General features: G+C 54.0%; 1 pseudogene and 4 gene segments (V, D, J or C); all 5 read right to left on the bottom strand.

Moving 5' to 3' along the window:
* Positions 1 to 2,595: 2,595 nt before the first annotated feature.
* Positions 2,596 to 3,183, bottom strand: LOC118655498. The segment is given in 2 exon segments: positions 2,596 to 2,969; positions 3,080 to 3,183. Coding segments are annotated over 2 exon segments (432 nt in total).
* A 4,621-nt stretch (positions 3,184 to 7,804) lies between these two features.
* LOC118655497 lies at positions 7,805 to 8,400 on the bottom strand. The segment is given in 2 exon segments: positions 7,805 to 8,175; positions 8,286 to 8,400. Coding segments are annotated over 2 exon segments (429 nt in total).
* A 1,996-nt stretch (positions 8,401 to 10,396) lies between these two features.
* On the bottom strand, positions 10,397 to 10,959 carry LOC118655496. The segment is given in 2 exon segments: positions 10,397 to 10,827; positions 10,914 to 10,959. Coding segments are annotated over 2 exon segments (477 nt in total).
* Positions 10,960 to 13,532: 2,573 nt separating this feature from the next.
* On the bottom strand, positions 13,533 to 14,216 carry LOC118655495. The segment is given in 2 exon segments: positions 13,533 to 13,969; positions 14,080 to 14,216. Coding segments are annotated over 2 exon segments (495 nt in total).
* A 2,766-nt stretch (positions 14,217 to 16,982) lies between these two features.
* Positions 16,983 to 17,609, bottom strand: LOC118655535 (annotated as a pseudogene).
* Positions 17,610 to 21,282: the final 3,673 nt, after the last annotated feature.

Genomic DNA, 21,282 nt, shown 5'->3' with positions numbered 1-21,282 from the left:
GCCCTGAGCCCACAGTGGGGCTGGGCTGCCCAGGCCTCCTTTTCTCCCCACCCTCTGCCAGGGGAGGGGCTGCCATGCAAATGTGGGTCCCTCCAGGGACTGCCCAGCCCCTCCCTGCGCCCTGGGGCTGGAACTCAGCTCACACCCCAGACTGAGGGGCATGGAGGTGGGCTCACCCCTTGGGGGCCCTAGGTCACAGGGAGCTCCTTCAGGGAGCACAGAGCATGGCCATGGGGCTCCTGTCAGTAAATGGTCCTCACTGAGCAGCTTGCATGAACCTCAGGACAGTCCCACAGCGCCACCTGCTGGTCACATGTGCAAAAATAATAAACGCTAAGATTTCTAACCTCAATTTAAACACTAGAGAACCAGTGCACAAAATTCATTCACGGAAGGGTCCCTTGTCTTTGCTGGTGATCAGGGCCGATCAGGTTCCGAACCTCTTCACCTCCTCCTCCCCTCACACCCTCAGCGCCCCACCGCTGCTCCCCCTTCATTTTCTGCACCCGCCTCCGGTGGTCAGCTCACGTCATAGGGAGCCATTGGACTCCCAGTCTCCTGGTCAAACTCCCTAGGGGACACTTTGCATAGTAGCCTTTTAGATAGATAGATAGAATGATAGATAGATAGATAGATAGATAGATAGATAGATAGATAGATAGATAGATAGATAGACAACATGCTTACTTTCCTTGGAAGACACAAGTGTGGCTGCATTAATGATGGAATAACTAAGAGACCAATGTTCTTATAAAACAGAAAATGCTGAGGGACGACTTCACAGAATGGGAAAGGCACAGTTTCACAGGCCCTGTCACAGGTCAGCAGATCAAATGGTTCCAATTCATTTTCATCCAAATTTCTCTAAAACATTTAATAAGTTTTAACTTGTCTGGTTGGTTTTAAAGCCGTTATCACAGCGACAAATGCTCCTGGAAATGATAGAAAACCAAAAATGACAGGACAATCCTGCTAGATGGGGACACAGATGTCCTAAGTAACATGTCAGTACTGAGGTTCCAGGTCAGGATGAGCTGATGGGCAATGACCCAGGAGCCAGCCGCCGGCACAGGGACCGCAGGCCTTGCAGGGACCAGGACACGCCCACGGTGGACACTGGAAAAGCCTTGTCACCAGCAGACCTGCAGCTTCACGTCTCGGGGTGACCAGCCTGGGGGCCACGTGAGGAAGCAGAGACCCAGCTCCAGAGGATGAGGCCCAGAAATCAGGATTTTAACAAGATCCCCGGTGATTCTAATGTGCAGCCAAGGCTGAGAACCACTAGTCTAGAGTAGTGGTAGGCAAACTGCGGCTTGAGAGCCACATGAGGCTCTTTGGCCCCTTGGGTGTGGCTCTTCCATAAAACACCGCCTTCTGCGCATGGGCCACGAAGTTTTAATCTCACATACCACTGCACGTGCATGCACGCACGTGGTATTTTGTGGAAGAGCCACACTAAAGGGGACAAAGAGCTGCTTGTGGCTGTCGAGCCACAGTTTGCCGACCACTGGTCCAGGGGGTGAATAAAACTGCTATAGGCTTCCACGTGCTGGTTTTTGGGAAACAAGAAGATTCAGATTTATTTTAATTTATTTTTAATTGAGATGTAATTGACATTAATTAGTATCAGGTGGACAACATAATGACGCTGTGAGGTGTATACTGCAAAGCCATCCCAGAATACGTCTCCTTGACCTCAGCCATCATAAGTGGTTGCAAGTTTTGCTACTTCTTGGGCTGAGAAGAGTTAAGATCCAGTCTCTCAGCTGCTTTCACAGACACAGTGTGACAGCGCCCCCTGCCGGGTCCCCATGCTGTCCACACTCCCGGAGCCAGGTAGTCACAGCCAGAAGTGTCTCCTCCTGGACCCCTTCACCCACTTGGACCACCCCCTTCAGCGCCCACATGGCACCTCCCAATCTGCTATAGTGACAGCTATGAATGGCCGATTTTTGTGCTTAAAATCACAGAGCAAAGGAAACCAGTCGCACAGCTTAAAGGGAGTAAATCATGATGGGATGGAACAGAGTGAGGGGTCCTTACAGCACAGCACACAGTGCAGAGCAGCAGGCAGGGGCGGGGCCCAACCAGCTGTCACTCATCTCAGCTCACAGGCCCAGTGAGTGCAGCCCAGGGGGAGGGATCAGGGCCTGCGGGTGGGCAGAGGCCTTCCTTTCCTCCAGGACCTGAGCTGGGAAAGCGCTGCTCTGAATGACATGGAGGCCGGAGGGGAGGGAGGACCGTTCACCCCCAGGCAGGGTCCCCGGATGAAGCTGGGCTCAGTGCAGTGATGGCGAACCTATGACACACCTGTCAGAGGTGACACGCAAACTCATTTTTTTGTTGATTTTTCTTTGTTAAATGGCATTTAAATATATAAAATAAATATCAAAAATATGTCTTTGTATCACTATGGTTGCAAATATCAAAAAATTTCTCTATGTGACACAGCACCAGAGTTAAGTTAGGGTTTTTCAAAATGCTGGCATACCAGCTCAAAAGGTTCATTCGCCATCAGTGGCCCAGGGCGTCAGCGAGGGAATAAGCAGAAGCCACAGGTCACAGGCTGAGCTGAACAGGCAGCTGCTGGAGAGCTCACCACCTCGCAGACCTGAGGGGTTTTTGTCCCACTTCCCCACAGGCCTGCAGCACTGTGCGAGTATTAACAGGACTGCTTTCATAGGACGCGCAGTAATAGTCAGCCTCGTCCTCAGCCTGCAGCCCTGTGATGGTCAGGGAGGCTGAGCTGCCAGACCTGGAGCCAGAGAATCGGTCCGGAATCCCTGTGGGTCTACTGCTACTCTCATAGATGATACATTTGGGGGCCTTTCCTGGGAGCTGCTGGTGCCAGGACACATAGTCACCATACCCAACGTTGGTGCTGCTTCCAGTGCAGGAGATGGTGACCCTCTGGCCCAGGGACCCCGACACTGAGGATGGCTGAGTCAGCACAGACTGGGCCCAGGATCCTGCAAGAGGGGGAGACACAGAGATGGTGAGTCTGGGTCTAGAGACAAGAGGAGGAAGCAGGGCCCATGTGTCTTCCCAAGGCCCCTTCCCCATCCCCTGATCCAGTCACCTGTGCAGTGAGCCAGGAGGGTGAGGAGGAGAGGGGCCCAGGCCATGGTGGAGGTCATCCCTGAGTCCTGCCTCCTGAGGCCCCACAGCTGAAGCAGAGCTCCCCACACCTCTTCCTTCCCCTCTTCATAGTCTGCAGGAGAGCGGGTCCTGTTATGCAAATGAGACCCCATCTATCTGATCTCTCCCTGGGCCTTGGGGCAGGGCCCTCTGCCTGAGGATGGCCATTGGTGGGGGCGGGGGTGGGGTTGTGTGTGGCCCAGATTTGGGGAAGTCCCAGCTGACAGCCCTGAGCAGATGGTCCTGGGCTTTGTCAGGGGCTGGTCCCAGCTCTGAGCACCCAGATCCCTCAGGAGCAAACCCCCAGCGCCCTCTAGTGTCCAGACCCAGACACACCACTGAGTGACATGGGGGCCAGAACCCATGAGAGGCCACCTCTGCCTTCCCACTGCTCTGTCCACTGCCCCTGCCCTAGGGCCAGGCCAGGGTCCCCTCTATGGCCTCCCCTCACCTCGGGGCACCTTCAGTCTCTACCCGGCGTCCTCAGGGGGAGTCTGACCACAGCTCCCGGGGATGGTCCGTGGTCAGGACTCAAGTGGCGGCTCCTGCACCAACTCTTAGACCAGGGTCAGGGCTCAGGTCAGGGCCAGAGCAGGGACAGCCACGTGGGAGTGCGTCCCCTTCTGTGCTGGACTCGGGTTCTGTCTTGTATGGAATTCACTCCTGGTGGCGGGAGGCCTCCTTCCCATGGACCCAGGGCCCCCAGGAGAAAGGGGCCCTTCCCCAGGGCTGGGCAGGGGGTGGGGTGGAAGCCCTCGGGGCTGTCCTAGTCTGGGGTCAGGGTTCACTGTTATTTTCTGTCCATATTTCCTCCTCTTGACACCATCGTTTTCCATGAGCCGTGGCTGCGGTCACTCCTGGGATCTGTTCTCAACGCACAGTCAGACGTTGGCATTTATCTGAGTGGAAAAGGGGAACATGCAGGACGTGCTGAGCAAAAATGTGGTTAACGTTTCTAATTGCTGTGATAGGGCTTCATTTAATAACTTTATAGATTAGTCACCACTCAGCCACCTTCACATGCATGACTGGACCAGCTGGTGTGGCTCAGTAGTTGAGTATCAACCTATGTATCAGGAGTCAGGGTTGGATTCCCAGTCAGGGCACATGCTGAGGTTTCAGGAATCCCTCCCCAGTAGGGGGTACACAGGATGCAGCCAATCCATGATTTCTTTCATCATTGAAGATTTTCTCTCGCCCCCGTCCCTTCCTCTCTGAAATGAATACATTTTTTAAATGCATGTATGTTATTATATGTAAAAGTCACAATAAGGCTGATTGTAAAATTCAAGGATGATGCATATTGATGAAGATGGTGGGTAGAAGTGTTGATGAAAAGCATTGGAAATGCAGTGCCTTCTGCTCTGGGGTGAGAAGGTGTGAGCACACATTTTTCTAACATCACGTTACATCTCATTCGTGCGTTGGGAGCTGTACCTCTGGCAACCACCTATAGGTTATAGTTAGAGAGTGTGAGTTGCCCATTTTTGTGCTTAAAACCACGGTGATCGGGTCCTGATGGTGAAAATCCCGAGTCGCTGCCCAGTGACCCCCACGGGGAGGTTCTAGGAGCTTCCGTCTGTCCCCGGAGGAGAAGCACCTGCCACAGGCCCTGGAGAGGCCTTGTCCCCAGGAGACCCTCAGCTTCACGTCTCGCGGTGAACAGCCTGGGGCCAAATGAGGAAGCAGAGACCCAGCTCCAATGGTCACACGGACAATGGGCCTCTCAACCTTGGGCCACACATTCAGGCAGTTTTTGCTGAAACCAATAAAAGCTGGAGGGGGATTAAATCATTCACAGGAGATGGGTGTGGGGGGGTCTGAGGTAGGAGGAACCCTAACCAGCAGGAAGATGGGTGCTTCATGACCTTTGAAGATCTAGGTATAAAAAATCACCAAACCAGCCTTTCTTCTTTTTTAAGACTTATGTTTATTGGTTTGAAAGAGGAAGGGAGAGGGAGAGGGAGAGAGAGAATCATGAATCAGCTGCCTCTTGCACACCCCCTATTGTGGATGGAGCCCAAAACCAGGACATGTGTCCTGCCTGACCAGGAATTGACCCGGGACCTCCTGGTTCATAGGTGGACGCTCAACCACTGGGCCACGCTGGAGGGGCCACATCCCCTTTTAAAATCAGGCCGTTATTGGAGGACATCCCGCCACTCACAGCTGTCACAGACTCCAGGCACAGACTCCTGGCTGCTCTCAGTCTAGACCAGTGGTTCTCAACCTTGGCTGCACATTAGAATCACCTGGGAATCTTGTTAAAATCCTGATTTCTGGGCCTCACCCTCCGGAAATTCTATTTCTTTGTTAGTAATGATTCGGCCAAGAAATCAGAATTTTAACAAGATTCCCAGGTGATTCTAATGTGCAGCCAAGGTTGAGAACCACTGGTCTAGGGCAGTGGTCGGCAAACTGCAGCACCTTGAGTGTGGCTCTTCCAAAAATACCACGTGTGGTCGCACACGTACAGTGAGATTGAAAATTCGTGGCCACAATCAATGGGCCAAAGTGCCGCATGTGGCCCGAGAGATGCGGTTTGCTGACCACGAGTCTATGGGGTTAATAAAGCTGCTATAGACTTCCACGTGCTGGTTTTTGGGAAACAAAGATTCAGATTTATTTTAATTTATTTTTAATTGAGATGCAATTGACCTTACTCTTGGCATTTTAATTATGATGTGTCTTGGTGTGGTCCTCTTTGGATTCCTTTTCTTTGGGGTTCTCTGCGCTTCTTGGACCTGTAAGTCCATTTCTTTCACCAGGTGGGGGAAGTTTTCTGTCATTATTTCTTCAAATAGGTTTTCAAGATCTTGCCCTCTCTTCTTCTGGCACCCCTATAATTCTGATGTTGGTATGCTTGAAGCTTTCCCAGAGGCTCCTTACACTATCCTCGCATTTTTGGATTCTTTTTTCATTTTGCTTTTCCGGTTGGGTGTTTTTTGCTTCCTCGCATTTCAAATCATTGACTTGATTCTTGCGCTCCTCTGGTCTGCTGTCAGGAGTCTGTATAATATTCATTATTTCAGCCCGTGTATGCTTAATTTCTAGTTGGTTCCCCAATATAACATAGAGGGTCTCATTAGTTTTCTTGTAGATCTCATTAAGTTTATCGGCAGCTTCTAAACAGTTCTTGAGAGACCTTAAAAGTGTGGTTCTGAACTCTATATCTTCCATTGACAATTTTGTCCTGTTTCTTTGTCTCCGCATTTTGTTATGCTTCCTTGGTGCACCCCCTAGTGGTCTTTGTGTGCAGTCTTATAGTTAAACCTTGATTGTTGTAGCTAATACCAGGGAGGGTTTGACCTCCAGGCCAAGTGGCTATGAGAATCAGCTGTGTCAGCAGTGAGAGAACTTCTGTCCTCTAGGGAGGTGCTAATCTGGCGTTTGCCTGAGGCTATCCGGCAAATGCCTCCGTGCAGGGCTTGAGCAGGGCGGATCGAACAGGATCAACAGGGTGGGCCAGAGAGAGCAGTTATGGCGGCTCTCAGTCCTGTCCCAGGGGCTCTGCCTCTCTGAGTCCCAGCACCCGCTGCAAAGCTCGGAGAGAAAGCTGCACTCGCTCTGACCGAAGCCAGACAGTCCCGCTTCTCCCATTTGAGTCTGGGTCGCTAAAGACTCGCCCGGATCTGGAGCTCAGAGTCTGCGACTCCCTCCCAATTGAAAACGCCAACTGCACCCTCAGCCGCCAGCCCACTTCGCCCACTCCGCACCTCAGAATTTGACTTCAGCACTGCGCCTCCTCTGAGTGTCCGTATGCGTTTCTCTTTCCTCCTAGTTGTGGGACTTCCACTCAGCCAGCCTTCCTGTGGTTCTGGGTGATGTCCCTTCCGTCTTTTAGTTTCACTTTTGAAGTAGTTGTTCAAGGCAGCAAACTCTGGCGTTAACCTATGCCGCCATCTTGGTTCTCTGAGATGCAATTGACATTAATTAGTGTCAGGTGTACGACATAATGACCCTGTGGGGTGTATACTGTAAAGCCATCCCAGAATACTTCTCCTGACCTCAGCCATCATACGTGGCTACAAGTTTTGCTATTTCTTGTGCTGAGAACAGTTAAGATCCAGTCTCTCAGCTGCTTTCACAGACACAGAGTGACAGCACCCCCTGCCGGGTCCCCATGCTGTCCACACACCCAGAGCCAGGTAGTCACAGCCAGAAGTGTCCCCTCCTGCACCCCTTTACCCACTGGGACCACCCCCTTCAGCGCCCACCATGGCACCCCCCAATCTGCTATAGTGACAGCTGTGAATGGCCTATTTTTGTGCTTAAAACCACAGAGCAAATGGAAGCCCTTCGCAGGGATTAAAGGGAGTAAATCCTGATGGGATGGAACAGGGCCAGGGGTCCTTCCAGCACAGCACACAGTGCTGAGCCCCAGGCAGGGGCGGGCCCAGCCAGCTGTCACTCATCTCAGCCTCACAGGCCCAGTGAGTGCAGCCCAGGGGGAGGGAACGGGCCCGCGGGTGGGGAGAGGCCTTCCCTTCCTCCAGGACCCTGAGCCTGGGAAAGCACTGCTCTGAGTGACATGGAGGCCGGAGGGGAGGGAGGACCTTTCACCCCCAGGCAGGGTCCCCGGATGAACCTGGGCCCAGGACATCAGCGAGGGAATAAGCAGAAGCACAGGTCACAGGCTGAGCCAAGCAGGCAGCTGCTGGAGAGCTTACCACCTTGCAGACCTGAGGGGTTTTTGTCTCACTTCCCCACAGGCCTGCAGCACTGTGGGACTATAGATTCTACTGCTGTCATAGGACGCGCAGTAATAATCAGCCTCGTCCTCAGCCTGCAGCCCCGTGATGGTCAGGGAGGCTGAGCTGCCAGACTTGGAGCCAGAGAATCGGTCAGGGACCCCTGAGGGTCGACTGTTAGTACCATAGATGAGGAGTTTGGGGGCCTTTCCTGGGAGCTGCTGGTACCAGTACACAACGTGACTCCCAACATTGGAGCTGCTTCCAGTGCAGGAGATGGTGACCCTCTCGCCCGGGGACCCCGACACTGAGGATGGCTGAGTCAGCACAGACTGGGCCCAGGATCCTGCAAGAGGGGGAGACACAGAGATGGTGAGTCTGGGTGTAGAGACAAGAGGAGGAAGCAGGGCCCATGTGTCTTCCCAAGGCCCCTTCCCCGTCCCCTGATCCAGTCACCTGTGCAGTGAGCCAGGAGGGTGAGGAGGAGAGGGGCCCAGGCCATGGTGGAGGTCATCCCTGAGTCCTGCCTCCTGAGGCCCCACAGCTGAAGCAGAGCTCCCCACACCTCTCCCTTCCCCTCTTCATAGTCTGCGGGCGGGCGGGTCCTGTTATGCAAATGAGACCCCATCTATTTGATCCCTCCTGGGACCTGGGTCAGGGGTCTCTGCCTGAGGATGGCCCTGGGTGTGGGCAGGGCGGGGCTGTGTGGGGCCCAGGTTTGGGGAAGTCCCAGCTGACAGCCCTGAGCAGATGGTCCTGGGCTTTTTCAGGGGCTGGTCCCAGCTCTGAGCACCCAGATCCCTCAGGAGCAAACCCCCAGCACCCTCTAGTGTCCAGGCCCAGACACACCATTGAGTGATAGGGGGACCAGAACCCATGAGAGACCACCTCTGCCTTCCCACTGCTCTGTCCACTGCCCCTGCCCGAGGGACTTGCCAGGGTCCCCTCTATGGCCTCCCCTCACCTCAGGGCACCTTCGGTCTCTGCTCGGCGTCCTCAGGGGGAGTATGACCACAGCTCCCTTGGCTGGTCTGTGGTCCGGACTCAAGTGGCAACTCCTGCACCAACTCTTAGACCAGGGTCAGGGCTCAGGTCAGGGCTAGAGCAGGCACAGCCCCGTGGGGGCGCATCCCCTTCTGTTCGGGACTCGGTTCTGTCTTGTGTGGGATTTACTCCTGGTGGACGGAGGCCTCCTTCCCGTGGACCCAGGGCCCCGAGGACAAAGGGGCCCTTCCCGAGTGCTGGGCAGGGGGTGGGGAGGAAGCCCTCGGGGGCTGTCCTAGTCCGGGGTCAGGGGTCACTGTTATTTTCTGTCCATATTTCCTCCTCCTGACACCATCGTTCTCCATGAGCCGTGGGCTGAGGGTCAATCCTGGGACTGTTCTCAACGCACAGTCAGACGTTGGCATTTATCTGAGAGGAAAAGGGGAACATGTGGGACCTGCTTGTCAAAAAAATGTTGACATTTTCTAATAGCTGTGCTGGGGCTTCTTTAAAACTTTACACTATATTAGTCAGCACTCAGCCACCTTCAAATGCATGTATGTTATTATATGTGAAAGTCACAATAAGGCTGATTTATAAATTCTAGAATCATGCATATTGGTGGAAATTGTGGGCAGAGGAATTGATGGAAAAGCATTGGTAACGGAATGCCTTCTGCTCTGGGTTGAAAGGTGTGAATAGACGTTTTCTAACATCACTTTACATTTCAGTGGTGAGTTGGGAGCTGTGCGCTGTGGTCTGGTCCTGCTGGTTGGAAATCCCCAGTCGCTGCCCAGTGACCCCCACGAGGAGATTCTAGGAGCTTCCATCCGTCCCAGGAACAGAAGCTCCTCCCGCAGGCAGAGCTCCCAGGACAGAGCGGTGTCGGCGCCAGGCCTGTCTCTGGCGGCACAGCCATAGTCGCTGCCCCTGGCGTCCAGCATCCGCAGGACAGAACGTGTCCCCTCAGCCCCCAGCAGCAGCGGCCAAGGCCCACTGGCCCCAGGCGTTGCTGCCAGTGATTCGGCGTCTGAGTCGTGGAAAAGCACAAGGACAAGAGGGGACCATGTCCCTGATTCCCAAGCCCCGGTCCCTGGGTGGGGACAGAACCTCGGCAGCAGAGGCCCGTCTGGCCGGTGCTGCCCGAGGGGGGACTCCCTCCCAGTGGCCGGCCCTCTGCTCCCGCTCGCAGTTGCCCGGGTGGCAGCGCTGCTGTCATTATTTGCATTTTGCGGGTTCGCTGCTCGTGTGTAGAGAACAGGTTCTTGCTGCGTGTGGGTTTGTATCACAAAATTCCAATTTCAGGGCTCAGACCTGAATCCTCTCTCAGTCCCTGCTGCACCCTGCCCTGAGCTTGGCCTGAATCACCCTGATTTGACCTCCTCAGTGTCTCCCATGGGACACTGTTGTCTCCCAGGAAGGAGTTTTTGTCTCTGAAAACATGAACACAGCACGGACAGGAGAACAAGATATCAACCTGAAAGGTGAGGACAAAGGTGTGACATTGTCAAAACTACTGTCCACCCACAGTCAGGTGGCGGGTGGGGATCTGACAGCACAAGTCCCGGCTGAGCTGCACTAGGTCAGAGCCTCCAGCAGGGGGACCAGGCCAGGCCCAGGGAGCAGAGAGGAGGGTTTTGTCTCCCTTCCCTGTGGGTCTGGACCACTGTGAGAGTCTTGAAGTTGCCGTCCCATGTGTCACAGTGATAGTCAGCCTCGTCCTCGGGCTGCAGCCCAGTGATGTGCAGAACAGCCGCGTTAGCTGAGGCGTCTTTGGATCCGGAGAAGCGGCTGGGCACGCCCGCGCCCTGGTACTTGTCTGAGTCCGATTTGTAGGACAGCAGGTACCGGGGAGGGCTCGCTGGCTTCTGCTGGTACCAGACCATTCCATAGTCGCCAACATTGAAGCCACTGCTCAGGGTGCAGGTGAGTCTGGCTGTGGCTCCCGGAGATGCAGAGAGGGAGGGCGGCTGAGTCAGCACAGGCTGGGAGAGGGACCCTGCAGACACAGACACTTGTCAGTGATGGGCAGGGACCAGGGGACGTTTCCCAGGAGCCTGAGCAGGAAGGGAAGAAGCCTGGTCCCAGGCCTGTCCCTACCTGTGCCGTGAGAGATGAGCACGAGGAGCAGAGGAGTCCAGGCCATGGTGCTCACAGCCCTGAGCCCACCGTGGGGCTGGGCTGCCCAGGCCTCCTTTTCTCCCCCACCCTCTGCCAGGGGAGGGGCTGCCATGCAAATGGGGGTCCCTCGAGGGACTGCCCAGCCCCTCCCTCGGCCCTGGGGCTGGAGCTCAGCTCACACCCCAGACTGAGGAGCATGGAGGTGGGCTCACCCCTTGGGGGCCCTGGGAGGAAGCACCTGCTGGGACCACACAAGGGTCCCTGCTCAGAGGACGCGGCTGCTGCTTTCCCCTCAGGGAGCACAGAGCATGGCCATGGGGCTCCTGTCAGTGAATGGTCCTCACTGAGCAGCTTGCATGAACCTCAGGGCAGTCCCACAGTGCCACCTGCGGGTCACATGTGCAAAAATAAAAACACTAAGATTTCTAACCTTAATTTAAACACTAGAGAACCGGTGCACAAAATTCATGCACGGAAGGGTCCCTAGGCCTTGCTGGTGTTCAGGGCCGATCAGGTTCACCACCTCCCCACCTCCTCCTTCCCTCACTCCCTCAGCGCCCCACCACTGCTCCCCCTCCATGTTCCGCACCGCCCTCTGGTGGTCAGCTCACATCATAGCGAGCAATCAAACTCCGGTCTCCAGTCGAACTTCCTAGGGGACACTTTGCATATTAGCCTTTTATATAGATAGATAGATAGATAGATAGATAGATAGATAGATAGATAGATAACATTCTTACTTTCCTTGGAAGACACAAGTGTGGCTGCATCAACGATGGAATAACTAAGAGACCAATTTTCTTATAAAACAGAAAATGCTGAGGGACGACTTCACGGAATGGGAAAGGCAGTTTCACAGGCCCTGTCACAGGTCAGCAGATCTAATGGTTCCAATTCATTTTCATCCAAATTTCTCAAAAACATTTAACAAGTTGTACCCTGTCCTGGTTGCTTTTAAAGCCATTATCACAGCGACAAATGCTCCTGGAAATGATAGAAAACTAAAAATGACAGGAAATCATGCTAGATGTGGACACAGATGTCCTAAGTAACATGTCAGTACTGAGGTTCCAGGTCAGGATGAGCTGATGGGCAATGACCAAGGAGCCAGCCGCCGGCACAGGGACCGCAGGCCCTGCTGAGAGATCGGTCGCCTGCTTCCTAAGCTCCTGCAGGAACCGGGACACGCCCACGTGGACACTGGAGAGGCCTTGTCCCCAGCAGACCCGCAGCTTCACGTCTCGGGGTGACCAGCCTGGGGGCCACGTGAGGAAGCAGAGACCCAGATCCGATGGTCACACGGACAATGGGCCTCTCAACCGTTGGGCCACAGATTCAGGCAGTTTTCACTGAAACCAATGGAGGCTGGAGGGGAATTAAGTCATTAACAGGAGATGGGGGTGCGGGGTCTGAGGTAGGAGGAACCCTAACCAGCAGGAAGAAGGGTGCTTCCTGTCCTTGGAAGATCTAGGTATAAAAAATCACCAAACCAGCCTTTCTTCTTTTCGTAAGATATATGTTTATTGATTTCAGAGGGGAAGGGAGAGGGAGAGACAGAAACATCAATGATGAGAATCATGGATCGGCTGCCTCTTGTGAGGATGGAGGTCACAACCCGGACATGTGTCCTGCCTGACCAGGAATTGACCCGTGACCTCCTGGTTCATAGGTCGATGCTCAACCACTGGGCCACACCGGACGGGTCTCATCCCCTTTTAAAATCAGGCCCTTATTGGAGGACATCCCGCCACTCACAGCTGTCACACACTCCAGGCACCGACTCCTGGCTGCTCTCAGTCTAGACCAGCGGTTCTCAACCTTGGCTGCACATTAGAATCACCTGGGAATCTTATTAAAATCCTGATTTCTGGGCCTCATCCTCCGGAGATTCTGTTTATTTGTTAGTAATGATGAGGCCCAGATTTCAAGATTTTAACAAGATTCCCAGGTGATTCTAATGTGCAGCCAAGGTTGAGAACCGCTGGTCTAGGGCGTTAATAGAGCTGCTATAGACATCCTCATGCTGTTTTTTGGGAAACAGAAGACTAAGATTTATTTTAATTTGTTTATAATTGAGAGTAATTGACATTAATTAGTGTCAGGTGGACAACATAATGACGCTGTGAGGTGTATACTGCAAAACCATCCCAGAATACTTCTCCTTGACCTCTGCCATCATACGTGGCTGCAAGTTTTGCTATTTCTTGTGCTGAGAACAGTTAAGATCCAGTCTTTCGGCTGCTTTCACAGACACAGTGTGACAGCGCCCCCTGCCGGGTCCCCATGCTGTCCACACTCCCAGAGCCAGGTAGTCACAGCCAGAAGTGTCTCCTCCTGGACCCCTTCACCCACTTGGACCACCCCGTTCAGGGCCCACCTGTCAGAGGTGACACACAAACTCATTTTTTTGGTTGATTTTTCTTTGTTAAATGGCATTTAAATATATAAAATAAATATCAAAAATATAAGTCTTTGTTTTACTATGGTTGCAAATATCAAAAAATTTCTATATGTGACACGGCACCTGAGTTAAGCTAGGGGTTTTTCAAAATGCGGACACGCTGAGGTCAGAAGGTTCGCCATCACTGGCCCAGGGCGTCAGCAAGGGAATAAGCAGAAGCCACAGGTCATAGGCTGAGCTGAACAGGCAGCTGCTGGAGAGCTCACCCCCTCGCAGACCAGAGGGGTTTTTGTCTCACTTCCCCACAGGCCTGCAGCACTGTGGGTACCAGCAGGACTGTTTTCATAGGACTCGCAGTAATAGTCGGCCTCGTCCTCAGCCTGCAGCCCCGAGATGGTCAGGGAGGCTGAGCTGCCAGACCTGGAGCCAGAGAATCGGTCCGGAATCCCTGTGGGTCGTTTGCTACTCTGATAGATGAGGAGTTTGGGGACCTTTCCTGGGAGCTGTTGGTACCAGGACACATAGTCACCATACCCAACGTTGGTGCTGCTTCCAGTGCAGGAGATGGTGACCCTCTGGCCCAGGGACCCCGACACTGAGGAAGGCTGAGTCAGCACAGACTGGGCCCAGGATCCTGCAAGAGGGGGAGACACAGAGATGGTGAGTCTGGGTCTAGAGACAAGAGGAGGAAGCAGGGCCCATGTGTCTTCCCAAGACCCTTCCCCTGTCCCCTTATCCAGTCACCTGTGCAGTGAGCCAGGAGGGTGAGGAGGAGAGGGGCCCAGGCCATGGTGGAGGTCATCCCTGAGTCCTGCCTCCTGAGGCCCCACAGCTGAAGCAGAGCTCCCCACACCTCTCCCTTCCCCTCTTCATAGTCTGCGGGAGGGAGGGTCCTGTTATGCAAATGAGACCCCATCTATCTGATCTCTCCCTGGGCCCTGGGCAGGGCCCTCTGCCTGAGGATGGCCATTGGTATGGGCGGGGGTGGGGCTGTGTGGGGCCCAGATTTGGGGAAGTCCCAGCTGACAGCCCTGAGCAGATGGTCCTGGGCTTTGTCAGGGGGCTGGTCCCAGCTCTGAGCACCCAGATCCCTCAGGAGCAAACTCCCATCGCTCTCTAGTGTCCAGGCCCAGACACACCACTGAGTGACATGGGGACCAGAACCCATGAGAGGCCACCTCTGCCTTCCCACTGCTCTGTCCACTGCCCCTGCCCTAGGGCCAGGCCAGGGTCCCCTCTCGTGGCCTCCCCATCACCTCGGGGCACCTTCAGTCTCTACTTGGCGTCCACAGTTGGAGTCTGACCACAGCTCCCGGGCTGGTCCGTGGTCAGGACTCAAGTGGTGGCTCCTGCACTAACTCTTAGACCAGGGTCAGGGCTCAGGTCAGGGCCAGAGCAGGGACAGCCCCGTGGGGGTGTGTCCCCTTCTGTTCGGGACTCGGTTCTGTCTTGTGTGGGATTCACTCCTGATGGCGGGAGGCCTCCTTCCCGTGGACCCAGGGCCCCGAGGAGAAAGGGGCCCTTCCCCAGTGCTGGCCAGGGTGGGGAGGAAGCCCTCATGGGCCGTCCTAGTCCGGGGTCAGGGTCACTGTTATTTTCTGTCCATATTTCCTCCTACTGACGCCATCGTTGTCCATGAGCCGATGGCTGTGGTCACTCCTGGGATCTGTTCTCAACGCACAGTCAGACGTTGGCATTTATCTGAGTGGAAAAGGGGAACATGCAGGACGCGCTGAGCAAAAATGTGGTTAAAGTTTCTAATTGCTGTGATAGGGCTTCATTTAATAACTTTATATATTAGTCACCACTCAGCCACCTTCACATGCCCTATGTCAGTGGATAAGGCCCAGAAATCAGGATTTTAGAAAGATTCCCAGGTGATTCTCATGTGCAGCCAAGGTTGAGGACCACTGCCCTATATGATTGTGGTTGAAAGAGACTTAAGGGAAGAGTGAAAATGACAGGCACCTGGGAGGCAGGGGCAGCATGGCTGCTAGCAGTGGGAGTGACTGCTGAGCAGTGGGCGTGGCTTCTGAGCGGTGGGCGTGGCTGCTGAGAGGTGGGAGTGGCAGGTGTGGGGTGGGAGTGGCAGGTGTGGGGGGGGCAGATGCTCACCACCCTTGGCCTTGGTGCCCTCTCCTGGGGTGAGAGGTGGGTGTGGCACAGCCTGGGGCCCTTCCCCTGGCCCACGCCACCCTCACCCACTGTCACTGCGCTGGCCATGATGCTCGCTGACCACTGTGTGCCGTGACCGCCTCCGTGGGGACCTGGCTGAGGCTGTTGCCGCCGCTGCCCTGGACCTGGAGGGAGCAGAGCGGGCTGCTCAGGAGGCTGCAGAGCCTGCGCGCCCGGACCAGCTGGCTGAGGCCCCAGCAGCCCCCCTCTGCCTAGGGCAGCCCCTCTGATCCCGGTTCAGGGGCAAATCCTGTCCCTGCAGGGACCTTCCCAGGGACCCTGGGAACCAGCCCTCCCCACACCTGGTCACAGGCCGGCTGTGTGCAGACTCCACGGAGGCCCTGAGCCAGATGTTCTCCCAGCACCAGCGCTGTTGACCCTGACGCTGGGGCCGGCCTGTCCACCAGGCGCCGGACATGAGGACACCCCCCTGAGGGCCGGTTACAGGCCTGCCAGCCACGGAGCCCCCAGGAAAGGCCCAGCTGCAGCCCCATGAGGCACACAGCCCCTGCTGACCGCGATCAGAGAGGCGATCCCATCAGCCCTTGGGAGTCAGAGCCACATGAACTCCCGGGGGCTGCTCCTTTAAATGCATGAATGTCCCTGCGGGGCTGCAGGTCATGAGGGATCAGCACCAAGGGCAGCAGCCTCGGGCTCCAGTAAAGGCCCTCAGGACCCAGGATATGGAGGTTCCTGAATATTCTGACCAAGAATTCAGAGTCGCCCTCCCCAAGAAGACGAGAGAGATAAGCGACAGATAAGTAAACAATATCAGAACAAAGCATGAAAAAGTGAGAATTTCAACTACAAATACCAAAAAAGGGCCACCCCCTAAAATATCACCCTGGGCATGAAGAATGCAGAGCTGCCCAGGGGCTCAGAGACGCCCATGTGACACAGCTCACGCCCTTTGCCTGAGGCTCACAGGCTCCCCTCGGTCAAGGCCTGAGGCCAGCAGCTCCCACCCTCCAGGAGGTGCTCACACTTCACGTGCAAAGAGGAGGGTCCTGCTCACACTCCGCATCCACCGGGAGACCTTCCACTTCCTCAGGGACCTTTTGGTGACACATTCAGGCTCTGTCACTGTGAGGTTCCACGGACGGGACAGAGCCGGTGTCACTGAGCTGTCATTACAGTGTCCCGTTCACAATCCCATTGCCCCTGAGGGAAGGCTTTGGGTTCACATAAACAGATTATTCTTCTAGTAAAATCTGTTCAAGCTCAATCTAGAGTTTTCTCTCTCCCAAACTTTTATCCTTAGAATCACACTGTGAATCACATTACCTTCTTCAATATATTTTATTGGTGTCAGAGAAGAAGGGAGAGGGAGAGAGAGACAGAAACATCAATGGTGAGAGAGAATCATTGATTGGCTGCCTCCTGCCCACCACAAGCCCGGGCCTGTGCCCTGACGAAGAATCAAATAGTGACCTCCTGCTTCGAGCAGAAGCTACTGGAGAGTTCAGCCCCTCTCAGACCAGAGGGGTTTTTGTCTCACTTCCCCACAGGCCTGCAGCACTGTGGGAGCTTTGAGACTCCTGTCCCATGCTGAGCAGTAATAGTCGGCCTCGTCCTCAGCCTGCAGCCCCGTGATGGTCAGGGAGGCTGAGTTGCCAGACCTGGAGCCAGAGAATCGGTCTGGGACCCCTGAGGGTCGGTTGCTACTATAATAGATGAGGAGTTTGGGGGCCTTTCCTGGAACTTGTTGGTGCCAGGACACATAACCACGCCCAATGTTGGAGCTGCTTCCAGTGCAGGAGATGGTGACCCTCTCACCCGGGGACCCCGACACTGAGGATGGCTGAGTCAGCACAGACTGGGCCCAGGATCCTGCAAGAGGGGGAGACACAGAGATGGTGAGTCTGGGTCTAGAGACAAGAGGAGGAAGCAGGGCCCATGTGTCTCCCCAAGGCCCCTTCCCCGTCCCCTGATCCAGTCACCTGTGCAGTGAGCCAGGAGGGTGAGGAGGAGAGGGGCCCAGGCCATGGTGGAGGTCATCCCTGAGTCCTGCCTCCTGAGGCCCCACAGCTGAAGCAGAGCTCCCCACACCTCTCCCTTCCCCTCTTCATAGTCTGCGGGAGGGAGGGCCCACTCATGCAAATGAGACCCCATCTATTTGATCCCTCCCTGAGCCCTGGGCAGGGCCCTCTGCCTGAGGATGGCCATTGGTGTGGGCGGGGGTGGGGCTGTGTGGGGCCCAGGTTTGGGGAAGTCCCAGCTGACAGCCCTGAGCAGATGGTCCTGGGCTTTGTCAGGGGGCTGGGCCCAGCTCTGAGCACCCAGATCCTCAGGAGCAACCCCCCAGCGCCCTCTAGTGTCCAGGCCCAGACACACCACTGAGTGATATGGGGGCCGGAACCCATGAGAGGCCACCTCTGCCTTCCCACTGCTCTGCCCACTGCCCCTGCCCTAGGGCCAGGCCCGGGTCCCCTCTATGGCCTCCCCATCACCTCGGGGCACCTTCAGTCTCTGCTCGGCGTCCTCAGGGTGAGTCTGTCCACAGTTCCCTGGGTTGGTCAGTGGTCAGGACTCAAGTGGCGGCTCCTGCACCAACTCTTAGACCAGGGTCAGGGCTCAGGTCAGGGCCAGAGCAGGGACAGCCCGTGGTGGCGCGTCCCCTTCTGTGCGGACTCGGTTCTGTCTTGTGTGGGATTCACTCCTGGTGGCGGGAGGCCTCCTTCCCGTGGACCCAGGGCCCGGAGGAGAAAGGGGCTCTTCCCCAGGGCTGGGCAGGGTGGGGAGGTTGTGGGCTGTCCCAGTCCGGGGTCAGGGGTCACTGTTATTTTCTGTCCATATTTCCTCCTCCTGACACCATCGTTCTCCATGAGCAGTGGGCTGTGGTCACTCCTGGGATCTGTTCTGAACGCACAGTCAGACTTTGGCATTTATCTGAGAGGAAAAGGGGAACATGCAGGACGTGCTGAGCAAAACTGTGCTTAAAATTTCTAGTTGCTGTGCTAGGGCTTCATTTAATAACTTTATATATTAGTCACCACTCAGCCACCTTCACATGCATGCATGGCCTGGCCGGCGTAGCTCAGTGGTTGAGCATCAACCTTTGAACCAGGAGGTCATGGTTTGATTTCTGATCAGGGCACATGCCCAGGTTGCAGGCTCCATCCCCAGTAGGGGGTACACAGGAGGCAGCTGATCCATGATTCTCTCTCATCATTGATGTTTCTCCCTCTCCCTCTCCCATCCTCTCTGAAATCATGCATGGTATTGTATATAAACGTCACTTCAATAAGGCTGATTGAAAAATTCAAGGATGGTGCATATTGTTGAAAATTGTGGATAGAGGTATTGAGGGGAAAGTACAGAAATGCAATGCCTTCTGCTCTGGGTTGAAACATCTTTTGTCTCACTTCCTGTGGGCCTGGGCCACTGTGAGAGTCTTTGAGTTCAGGCAATTTTCGCTGACAACAACAGAAGGCTGGAAGCAAATTGTCTGCTGAGAATAATTGGTATTATATCAATTAAGATGAGATTGGGGGGCGGGTCTGAGATAGGAGGAACCCTAACAAAACAGGAAGAAGGATTCTTTACGTCCTTTGAAGATCTAGGTATTAAAAAGAAACTCCAAACCAGCCTTCCTTCTTTTTTTAGGATATATTTTGATTGATCTCAGAGAGGGCGGGAAAGGGAGAGAGAGAGAAACATCAATGATGAGAGAGAATCATGGATCGGCTGCCTCCTGCATGCCCCCTACTGGGATCAAGCCTGCAACCCGGGCCTGTGCCCTGACCAGAATGGAACCTGAGACCCTTCAGTCTGCAGGCCGACGCTCTATGGACTGAGTCACAGCGGCAGGACCCAGCCTCTCTTCTCCCTCTGGTCACTGCGGGCCAGCAGATGTGGAGGATGACTGTACTATGCTGCCTCCTCTATATCCTTCGTAATGACCACAAAAGCCTGCTGAGATAGATGCAGGAGTCCGAACCCATGGGGGTTAGTCTGGACACTGCCCCGGGAGGAATGACCGAACTTGACACCTGGGGAGCACATGCCTGAATGTCCCTCCGCTGAGCCCCATCTGAGCCGCGCCAGGTGAAATGCCAGCCAAGAGGGTGTGGGCATGGACGCAGGTTCATTACTCGGGCCTCGGCTGACAAGCCCCAAATCCGCTTCCTTGTAAAAGGCGAGCGGAGTCACCGGGCCAAACATCACTTCATCGCAAATGACATAGTCACAAAACACCAGGCGGCGATGTTTCATCGCTGGCGGGTGACAGGCCAAGAATCTAATCCAGGCTCCAGGTGGTCTTCGTAAAAGATGCCACCAGGTGGCGTGGTTGCTAGGGAGAGGGCTGGCAATAGGTGTAGCTGGTTTCCCCTGTCTCCCTGCCCTGTGGTGGGGTGGAGAGGACGGATCCAATCCTTCTGGGTTAGCTGGGTTATGAGTGCTCTGTATCCCCAAAGGGCTCAGAAAATTAAAATTCAAGATAATGAGTTTTATTCTAAAAATTAATGTGTGTCCAGCAAAAAAAAAAAAAAAATTATTAAAGAAGGTAGGAAATTTGAATCACTGGGGTGTGTATCCACAAGCCTTCCTGCAGTGGGAGTTAAAACATCAGCATCCAGCTGGACATTCACATCCAGTTCCAAAGACCAATGAGGGAGACGGAGAATTCCACTTCCGGACGGCAGTGTGAAGAGCTCCCCAACAAAACTGGTGGGAATATATATATTAAGGCCCAGTGCGCGGATTCGTGCACCAGTGGGGCTCTCGGTTGAGCCTGTGGGGATCAGGCTGAAACGGGCTCTCCAACATCCCAAGATGTCCCAGATTGTGAGAGGGCGGTTCTCGAGTGATGCACCCCAGAATCGAGCTCCCCCTCCTCTGGTTTTGAGTGCATCAACTGAGAACTGCAGCTGCCAAGTCACTGCAGCTTAGGAGCTCCTGCGTTGAGCATCTGCCCCCTGGTGGTCAGTGGGTGTCATAGGTACCGGTCAGACGGTCAAAAGGCTGGCCGGTCAGCTGGTCACTTGGGCTTTTATATAGAGAGATACTTTTTTTTTTAATATATTTTATTGATTTTTTACAGAGAGGAAGGGAGAGAGATAGAAAGTCAGAAACATCGATGAGAGAGAAACATCGACCAGCCGCCTCCTGCACATCCCCCACCTGGGATGTGCCCGCAACCCAGGTACATGCCCTTGACCGGAATCGAACCTGGGACCTTTCAATCCGCAGGCCGACGCTCTATCCACTGAGCCAAACCGGTTTCGGCAGAGATACTTTTTCTAATCACATATAAATATATTTTATAATCATTAAATATATTTATAATATTTAAATATATTTTGTATATAAATTTTTAAAAAACAATAGTCTTTATATATAAATATTAAAGTCCTATATGCCTAGTAACTGTACATATAAAATTGGTTTTTAAAGTATTTAAATCTCTTTAAAGGTAATAGACCGTTTAAAAAAGAAATAGTAACATTTATAAATTAAATTGTAAAATTTACATCCAGTGGGAAATACAATGTCTGACAACAACATCACAAAGGAGAAGTGAAAGCATACTGCTGTACGGCTCTTACACAGTGTGTGAAGTGGAATAATGTCATTGCAGGTAAACTGGGTTAAGCTAAAGATGGATACTATAGCCCTAAAGCCACCACTGAAATAACAGGTATAGCTAATAAGTCAGCAGAGGAGATAAAACGAAAGCGCACACACACACACACACACACACACACACACCCCAATTAATCCGAATGAAAAACAAAAAAGAGACAAAAAACATTTGGGAGAAATAGAAAA

Source organism: Myotis myotis, unplaced genomic scaffold (genome assembly GCF_014108235.1).
Source record: "Myotis myotis isolate mMyoMyo1 unplaced genomic scaffold, mMyoMyo1.p scaffold_m19_p_47, whole genome shotgun sequence".
Taxonomy (NCBI): Eukaryota; Metazoa; Chordata; class Mammalia; order Chiroptera; family Vespertilionidae; genus Myotis; species Myotis myotis.
The sequence above is the reverse complement of the archived record's forward strand: the minus strand, read 5'-3'. Positions and strand labels throughout refer to the sequence as shown.